General features: G+C 47.4%; 1 protein-coding gene across 1 annotated transcript in view; it reads right to left on the reverse strand.

Annotated features, from left to right (window-relative positions):
* Positions 1-258: 258 nt before the first annotated feature.
* Positions 259-10,000, reverse strand: part of bcor (BCL6 corepressor) — a 27,696-nt gene continuing 17,954 nt past the window's right edge. Inside the window, 2 exon segments of the mRNA XM_042081650.1 lie at positions 259-438; positions 746-804. Of these exon segments, the coding sequence (XP_041937584.1) occupies positions 259-438; positions 746-804 (239 nt within the window).

Below are 10,000 nucleotides of genomic sequence, written 5' to 3' on the forward strand. Positions count from 1 at the left end.
CTCTCTCTCTCTCTCTCTCTCTCTCTCTCTCTCTCTCTCTCTCTCTCTCTCTCTCACACACACACACACACACACACACACACACACACACACACACACACACACACACAGCTGTGCATCAGAGCTCTTCCGGTGGAGTCATGCAGCGCACGCCGCAGGCAACCGACAGGCTTCAGAGACTCAGCTGGGGAGCGGCTGGAAGTTGGAGGCTGGATGTTAGATGCTGGATGTTCGAGGCTAGAGGCTGGATGTTAGAGGCTAGAGGCTGGATGTTAGAGGCTGGATGTTAGAGGCTAGAGGCTGGATGTTGGAGGCTAGAGGCTGGATGTTGGAGGCTGGATGTTGAAGGCTGGATGTTAGAGGCTGGATGTTGGAGGCTGGATGTTGGAGGCTGGATGTTAGAGGCTGGATGTTGGAGGGGAAACCCAGAGACCGGAGCTGCGCCACACACACCCACACACATGTGCACATGCAGGCACGCGCAAATACACACACGCAGGCACACACATACACATAAACACACACACACACACACTCACACACTCAAACACTTAAAAACACATTAGGCAGTCCATCGCAAGCGAAGATGAAAATGGGGAAGGGGAGGGGGGAAGGGGGGGGGCTATCGTTTCTGTCTGAGGTGCCACTGTGTGTGGTTGTAGAGTCCGATTCTGGATCTGCATATCTTGCCGCAGGTGTGGCATGTGAAGACTGAGTCAGGAGGTTGAGGCAGTTGATCTATTACAGCAGGAAGGTGCCGTTGTAGCTGCAGGTCGTTGTCCATAGAGGACCTGGCGGGGTAGCCTGTATACAGAGCTTCGGAGTACGTGTCCCACACACCTCAGATGTCTCCTAGCAAGAACTGCTTCAATACTGGAGGATTGAGTACGCTGGAGGACATGTGAATACGCCGTGCCAGTAACGTGTCGCTGGAGCAAGATTGGTGTCATGAAGCCTTGCGCGCGCGTATTTCTGCCCGAAATAGATGCCCAATAAGTGCCCAAAATGGGTTGCAATATGGCCGGCGAGTGGAGGGACTATACGAGTGAATCTTTTGGATGAAGCTTGTCTCTCTCCCGTGATGCCCATCAATGAAAGAATAAAGCCTGTTTCCTGATTCTTGACCATCATGACCTGGCTGAGTTTCCAGATATCTGTGGTACTAGAAAATTTGCCATCAACACACACACACACACACACACACACACACACACACACACACACACACACACACACTAGTAGCCTAATACGAATACTTATAAATGATAATACAGACAAGGCCTCACACACATCTGCATCCAAGCAAACAAGAAACACATATTCACCTTAATGCTGCGTGCAAACATGGGGGGCGCCATCTTTGTCCGCTTTGTGCTTGAACTTCCCATTGAGCAGTATATCCATTGCTAGATACTGTAAGATATCGAGATGACCGTCATCATATGTTATGGGTTATCCTAAAGTTAGGAACGCTCATTTAGGATTTTGGTGACTTTTTTTTATTTATTTTTTTACCTTTTTTGCTTTGTTTAGGAGAACACTGACTAAGGAGGGGCTGTTCTGTAATGACTTTCTAATCGCACAATTCGGCTATCTCCACATAATTGCGGTGTTGAAATTGACACAAAATGTGTTGTCCCCGAGCACACACAGCAATGTGTCATTTTAAAACAACACTGTTTAGAGTGTAGTTACCATGGTTACCAAACAAGGAGAGAGTTAGGATGTTTCTGTAATATGGCCCTGTGTTTTGGTTTTAACATTTTGGACAGTAAATAATGAGATAATGCATTGAGTTTTGGGCAGAAATAAAGAAAGCACTTCATAAAGAATATATTCTGACAATTATGTATTGACATACTGTACTGAGAATGGCCAGTCCGTCTCTAAAATATATCTCCATACGATACGAGATGCCACCGCAGCAGATCATCTACCCACTCCGTAGAGGTGAATAGTCTTGGGTGGCGAAGTACAATCTTGTCATCTGACCTCCATGATGGCATTTTTCATTTCCTCCCAAGTTAGCCTCTCCATCCTCTTCTGCCATGTTATCCCAATGAAGCTAATTAGCCGGAACTAGCCGACTGGTAGATTGAGCACAAGGTGGAAGAAAGTAAATTTACAATAATAAACACACACACACACACACACACACACACACACATTCACAAACCAACCTCATGTGTACACAGACACACACACACATATGCACATACACACAGTATTCACAGAAAGGCTCATACAAGGACACTTACTCTATTGACAGAAAGGTGCGTGTGTGTGTGTGTGTGTGTGTGTGTGTGTGTTTGTGTGTGTGTGTGTGTGTGTGTGTGTGTGTGTGTGTGTGTGTGTGTGTGTGTGTGTGTGTGTGCACACTTAAGGATACATGCACATATGTACCATCATTGATTTATGAACCAATGTGAGTGTGAATTGTGTGTGTGTATGCGTGTGTGTGTGTGTGTGTGTGTGTGTGTGTGTGTGTGTGTGTGTGAGAGAGTCAGACAGACAGAGAGAAGTGGGGGTAATTGACACATGTTTACTCTAAGCACCCATCCTTACTGCGTCCATCAATACCTTCCCACTGGAGTCTACTATGGATTAGATAAGCAGGCCCCCCCCCCCCCCCCCATTTCCTCCCTCCACCCCTCCACTCATCCGTCGCGTCTTCCCCTTCCTCCCTCGCTCCACGTCTCCCGCCCTCCGTCTCCCTGGGAGATCCATCGATCATGTGTCCTCGGCGGCCCGGCTCCAGGAAACAGCAGCCCCTCGTCAGATGCTATCAGCAGCAGCGTGCTGCATCATTGGGGGGGGTCACATAGCACAGCGTCCGGGGTGGGGGGGGTTAGCACAGCACTGCTCCATAGCACATCTAGACACGGTGCAGTACAAAGGTCTCAAGCCACAGACTGCAAGAACTTAAGCTTTCTTAAGAACGGAGCTTCCTTATAGCACAGAACAGAGCAGCATGGCCACTTGCTCAGTAATATCTTAAAGGATGTTACCAGTGGAGAACAGCTAACAGTGTGCTGAGTAATATCTTAAATAATGAAATAACATTACCAGTGGAAAACTGTTTAGGTGTGGGAAACATTACCAGTGGAGAACTGTTAAGGTGTGAAAACATTGTGCTGACATCCAATCAGGCGTGAGAAGGGTGACTGTCACGCACAGCTGATGAGATGAACGGATGTTAGGATGGCTGTAGTAGTGCAGTGGAAACTGTGTCTGCTGCATCTCAGTGAAGACTCAGCGCTTCATACACGCCAACAGCACACAGGAGGTGGATGTTTGGTGTAACAGAGATCTGCTGAGTACTGATCTACTACTCTAATGTAAAGCAGAGTATATGGCACATATCTTACTTAGATTTAGACTTATTAATTTGGCTGACACTCTTTATCCAAAGGGACTTACATGTCAGTTATTACAAGGGCCAGTCGCCACACAGCAACTCAGGGTGAAATGACAGTGACAGTGACAGTTGGAAATTGAACCAACAACTTTTCTGGCTACTGCAGGTTCCCTCGCCACTAACCTGGCGTTGTTAGTGTCATGTCAACGCGCCTGCGCTGGTCCCAACGAGATGAAACTCAGTGGCTCATACCACACGCAAGTGCCCACAGACTCTGTTTGGAAAATACAGTCGTGTCAGCGCAGTCAAATTAGCACAACAAAGACGCTAGACCAGGCCAGCTAAGACAACAAAGATGGAGCAAACACACAGCCATGCTTATGCTAATATGCCGAGGGTTGGCTCATCTCCAGTCATCTCTCAAACATTTCAAGCTTCTCTTCCTCTCAGTCTTTCTCTTTCCCTCTCTCTATTGCTTCCTCTCTTTCTCATGTACACTTTGGCAATCGAACCCCTTCTGGTGAAGCTGAGAAAAGAACTAGTTGGAGTAAGAATTCCAGAATGTGATTTTTTTTTTTTTAATTGACAGCGCCTTACGCAGATTATGTTGTGCTTGTAAATGGTCAAAAAGACTTAAATATTATGTTAAAGATTTTTGATCATTTTAAAGTTGTTTCCTGTGAAACCAGTCAAAAAGCATAGCTATGCTGGTTGGGAGTTGGTTAAATGGAGAGCCAAGTCTTCGAGCTGGCTTACATTGGACCAGGAGTTGTTTTAAATATCTTGGAGTCTTTTTAGGGAATGAAATGTTTATCCAAAATAACTTTGATGGGGCTGTTGAAAAAGTAAAGTGCCGTCCTACAAGGGGTGTGTCCTTATCAATAACTTGGTGGCATTGGTCCTTTGGCATCAGCTATCTTGTGTGGATTCTCCAGCACAATTACTGTCAAAGATCCAGTCAATCCTAGTGGACTTCATCTGGGTGTGTGGAAGGTGGGCATGGACTTGTTCACCTACAAAGTAAGACAGCTGCTTTCCGATTGCAGTTTGTCTGTCTGTCTTATCATAGGCCACTAGACTCAAGTTGGAAATCTGTGGCGTGTGCCATTTTGCAGACTTTTGATAGACTGCGGCTGGACAGAACGTTGTTTTGGATGGATCCAAAGAGGATAAATGTCAACAAACTCCCTGTGTTTTATCGTAATCTGTTTAAAGTTTGGTGTCTTTTAACAGTGCAACGAACAGGAAGCGCAGAGTCTTTGTATTGGCTTTCAAAAGAGCCCCTGATCTATGGATCTGTTTTAGACATATCTCATGAAAAGTCTCTTTCTGCAATTAGACATAGCCTCCTCAGGTCTGGAGTTACTACTATTGGAGTTTTACTCAACTTAGCAAGACCAGCAGGTACTTGAGAAATGGCGGGCCTCCTTAACAAGAGAACAATGGCAAATGTTGGCAGACAACTTCAGAGGGTTGTGCCGTTCAGACTGTAATGATCCATTTCCAAATATTTTGTTGTCGCCAAAGTTGTACTGGTTCTTATTTGCATTTTAAATATTCGTTTCTATTCGGTCCGTAGCCAGCTACTGGCAAAGATTTATATAAACTTTGTGCATAAAGTCTTTTAACAAGAAGTCTGTGAACGAAAGGGTAGAAACACCCTGGTGTACTGTTTTACAAATGGAGGAAAATGTCCGATGAATCCTGTTGTGGGTCAAGAGTGCCCATTTTGTTTTTTAAGGGGGACTGTGTTTCATGCTTTCATGCAGTGTGTGAGGCTAAGGCCATTTTTTGTTGTTCTACAGTCACTTTTTGATAATTTTAACGAAGCATTTTCAATGGAGACTTTTCTTTTGGGTTTTAAATACGTGCAGAAACATTGTATCAAATGTCAGCTGATAAACATTCTCCTAGGTCAAGCAAAAATAGCAATCTATGTTGGTCGTAAAAACAAAATTGAGCAAACTTCTAGTGATGGCTTAGTAATGGTCTTTTCAATTCTAGTGAGGTCTCGTATGTTAATTGATTTTTGTTTCTAAGCCATGACAAATCTTGACTCTTTTGAGGAAATATGGTGTTATAATAGTGTGTTGTGTATGGTTGCTGATGGTAAATGCAGTTTGCACATTTCTTGGAGTCTGCTCAGTGTCCCACAACTAAAGCATGATTTTGTATTTTTGCACTTGCTCCTTGATTTTATTTATTGATTTGTTTATTTATTTTGATTTGACTGTTCATTGTGACAAACTGATCATGTAGTATCTTGTGTTAAGAATGTAATAAAGGGTTTTTGAAATTCAATTCTCTCTCTCTCTTTCTCTCTTGTTCCTCCATCTTACGCAAACACTTCTGTTGCTTTGATCTATCATGTATACCCCCCCCATCTCCCTCTTCCTTAGTCTTTCTCTCTCTCACTCACTGTCTCTCCCTCTCTTTCTCTCCTCCTCTTTCTCCTCTTCTGTCTCTCAGAGCAGCAGCTGGCAGTTAGGATGAGAGATTGCGAGAGAGAGATGAATCAGTCGGGCTCTCGGTGGGAAGCAGCACAGCGCGCGCACACACACACATGCACGCACACACACACACACACACACAGACACACAGACACACACACACACTTGCATGCACATAAACAGAGAGAGGGGCAGAGAGAGAGAGAAAAGGTGATAGATTGAGCGAAGGAAACACCAAGACGGTGGTTCCATGACACCTGAGAATGGGGGAACAGATCTTGGGAGGAGAACAATGCGGAAGAGAAAGAGAGAAAGAGATGGAGAGAGAGAGAGGGAGAGAGAGAGAAAGAGTGTGTGAGTGAGAAAGAGAAAGAGAGAGAGAGGTAGAGAGAGGGAGGTGGCGAGGCAGTTGAAAGGACAGCTCATTTCTACTTTACTGCTCCCATTTCCTCTCATTGTGAGCTTATTGATCCATAAAGAGGTGCAGGGCCGTGAGCACAGCGCCGTCTCCGGGTGACGCCTCACTCAGGAGCCCACGTCAGCCTGCACCGAGCCAAAGAACAAGCACTCATGCTTCAGTCACCTCTCTCTCTCTCACACACACACACACACAGGCACGCACACACACAGGCACGCACGCACACAGGCACGCACGCACACACACACACACGCACGCACACACAGGCACGCACGCATGCACACACTCACACACGCACGCACCGAGCCAAAGAACAAGCACTCATGCTTCAGTCACCTCTCTCTCTCTCACACACACACACACAGGCACGCACGCACACACACACGCACGCACACATGCATGCATGCACGCAGTCACCCACACAGACACACATGCATGCACAAACACACAAAGAGGTATGTACGCACACATTCACATACGCAAAAAGGTATGTACCCCTCACCCCACCCCCTCACACACACACACACACACACACACAGCAAACCACACACTATCCCACTCAAATACACGCATACTGGACGTTCACACATGCTCGTATGTGAACATGCGAACGCAAATGGCCACTTACCTGCTCATGACCCCCTGTAGCAGCTACCCCATAATCACAAACAAAAGCTAGATGTACATTCATCGACACGCTTGGTCTCACACACACACACACACACACACACACACACACACACACACACACAGGCCTGAGAGCCTCACTCATGGGGAGAGATGTAGACACATTGTCAACACTGTCAGCAGGAGGTGCTTTCAAAGAGACGCCGTGTTTGACTTGTGTCTCCCTTCTCCCAGTCCTGCTGCGTTTCCCTCTTTTCCAGAGAATGTTCTGGAACAGCTGTGTGTGTGTGTGTGTGTGTGTGTGTGTGTGTGTGTGTGTGTGTGTGTCAGCATAATGTTAGACACAGTGCTCTTGCTGTACTCTGTAGATGGTCATTGTGCTATACCTCTTGTGTTATTTACTGTGTTCTGTTTCAGTTGCACATCTTCAGAGCTTTCTTCTGATATTTTCCAGTTATAAAAATAGTGAAAGCACTGCTGTACATAACAAGACCGCAAATGTAGATTTGAGTTTTTCATTGTGTTCAAGAAGTATTATCAGTCTACGAACATTTGATGACTTTCCATATCTTTCTACAACTTTTTTTGACATTATTGTCTTGCAGCATTGCTATTGTTGGATAGTACTTTCTTGTTGTAGTTCAACTTCTTCATTCTTGTAATGTAGCCATCTATTTAATTGCTGTCAGAGTTTGTGCTATACTGGACTATGTACAATTAAACCCATCACACCTCCAGCCCACGCTGTAATTCACTGATTCACACCATGCAAAGCCCTAGGCTACCCTTCACTCATGCGGAGTCTGCTCTCACTGCATTGTGCGCTAGACTTTATTGGCGCCTATGAAGCGCCGTCTGGTCCACGCTTTGCCCTCGATGCTCTATGCTCACTCTATCTCTATGCCCTGCTATTGCATGTTGTGCTTTGCTGCGAAAAGGTGAACTAAGCCTTCTGCTATTTTGAACAATCCCGGCTGTGCTGGATGTTGTGAGCTGTGGTGAGCTATAGCTTATTGTGCCATGTTGTGTGACGTTCTCTTACGGACAACACCGTGCCGGTCTGATGGACACGGTCGTGCTGCTGAGGTTTCGTGCTGTGTCAAGCCACGCTACGCTATGCTGCCCCGGTCCAGGCGACGCTGTGCTATGTAGTCATGCTGAGCTATGCTAAGGTTTCAGGCAGGCTGCGCTGTATCGTGCGAGTCTGAGCGGCGCGGCTGTGCTCTGCTGTGGTGTGTGTGTGTGTGCGTGTGTGTGTGGTGTGTGTCGGTGTGTGCGCGCTTGTCCCCGCGGCTCCTCTCGTCCTCCCCTCCCTCCATTAATCTCCTGGCAGCTTGAGTGCCGCAGGAAACGGCCGTTCACAGGCAGCTGGAATTTCATCTCCGCGCCTCTTCTCTCCTCCTCCCCATGCCTTTATTACTCCTACACTCCTTCTCCTCCCTCGACCGCTCCATCCATCACTGCTCTTTAATCACTCCGCCGTTACAGGTAACAGAACACCGTGAGCCCCCTCACCGTCCCCGCGGTCCCATCCCCCACCCCCCAAACAACGGTCATCACCACCCTTATCCCGGGAGAGGGAAAAGAGAGAATATTCGAGGTAGAGACGAGAAAGAGAGATGGCACAGGGACCGAATTTTTCACACAGAAATCAGATCCAGACAGTGATAGAGAGGAGGAGAGAAAGAGAGGCGGAGGAGGGCGAGAGCGCGACCGACGGGGAGGAATTCTCTTTCGTGTCTTGTAGCTGCGCAGCGCAGGCAAATGAGTTCGGGAGAGACGTGGAACAGCGCGACATCAGCCCCCCCTACCGCTCTTCTCTGGTACTGCGGCCACGGACGAACTTGCAGCCGGGAGTCGGGAGCTCCGAAACGCACCCACACAGGCAGGCACTCCCATACCCACCCCCACCCCTACCTCCCTTTCTCAAACAGTGACTTACACGCACGCACACGCACACACACACACAGGCACATAGGGAGAGAGACACATCTCTTGTTTTTCATAACGTGCTCACATTCTCTCTCCCCCAATTTCACTCTCATTTTCGCGCTCATCCTGTCTCGCGCTGTTTTCCTGTCACTCAGCTTATCTCCGCAGCCTGTTCGCAAATGACACACACATGCATACAGGCAACAGGCAGCACCCAAGCCCCCGCCACGCGCTCTCTCTGTCTCTCTCTCTCTCTCTCTCTCACTCACTCACTCGATCACACAAACACACATTCCGAGAATATAGGCTGTGTGTGTGTGTGTGTGTGTGTGAGAGAGAGAGGGTTCGTTTTACTGAGTCACTGAACAATACGGGAGGGGGGAGATTTGCAGCGCAGAGGCGCATCTCGCCATGTGAGTGACTCAGGAGGAGACACACTGGCAGCTCTCCGCTCGAGCCCGGCTTTCTGCTCTCTGTCTCCGGCAGCTGACGAGGCTGCCAGATATAGCGCATGGTGCGTGAGTCCAGATTGGAGTGACACCTGGAAGATGTGTGTGTGTGTGTGTGTGTGTTGGTTAAGCGTTTTGTCTGATTTGTCAGGTTGACATCCCGCTTCTTGAGATGTAAAGGGATTTTACAAATGCACCCCTAAACGCTGCCTCTGCTGTTGACAGCGCGCGCACGTGACCTGACAGTCAAATAAATAAACACCCACGAATGTAGGTGTCAGAGCGCTGGGGGCTCGCGTTAAAACCCACAAACACACACGGTGCCTCCATTTTTAGTTAGACTCTCCGAAACCACACACACTCCGATATTGGCCCATATGAATTCGCGCATTATGCTGTCAGTTTTATGACAAATGATTCGGGAGGCCTGATTGCGCATCCGTGCATGCAGAGTGCTCTTCACCGCGCCGGTAAGTGTGTGCTCCAGGGAGTCTCGCTACCGTTGTCCGTTATCAACAGTTCCTCTACAGAAGAAATGTTTCTCCCACTACACTACCAACACAGACGCGTTTGAAGCAACTTCAAAAACGCAGCAGCATGAAAGACATTTAAAAACAAAAGACAAAAAACTTTTTTTCAGCTATCTTTTCCCCATAGCGTTTTGACCGGCCACATGTAATCTGATACTAAAAGAAAAGAAAAAATCTACTGTGTTTTTGTTTGGCTGAGATGTTTCGTATTGGCGGGAGGGGAGCTTGCGTGGCAG

This window comes from Alosa sapidissima, chromosome 23 (genome assembly GCF_018492685.1).
Source record: "Alosa sapidissima isolate fAloSap1 chromosome 23, fAloSap1.pri, whole genome shotgun sequence".
Classification (NCBI taxonomy): domain Eukaryota; kingdom Metazoa; phylum Chordata; class Actinopteri; order Clupeiformes; family Clupeidae; genus Alosa; species Alosa sapidissima.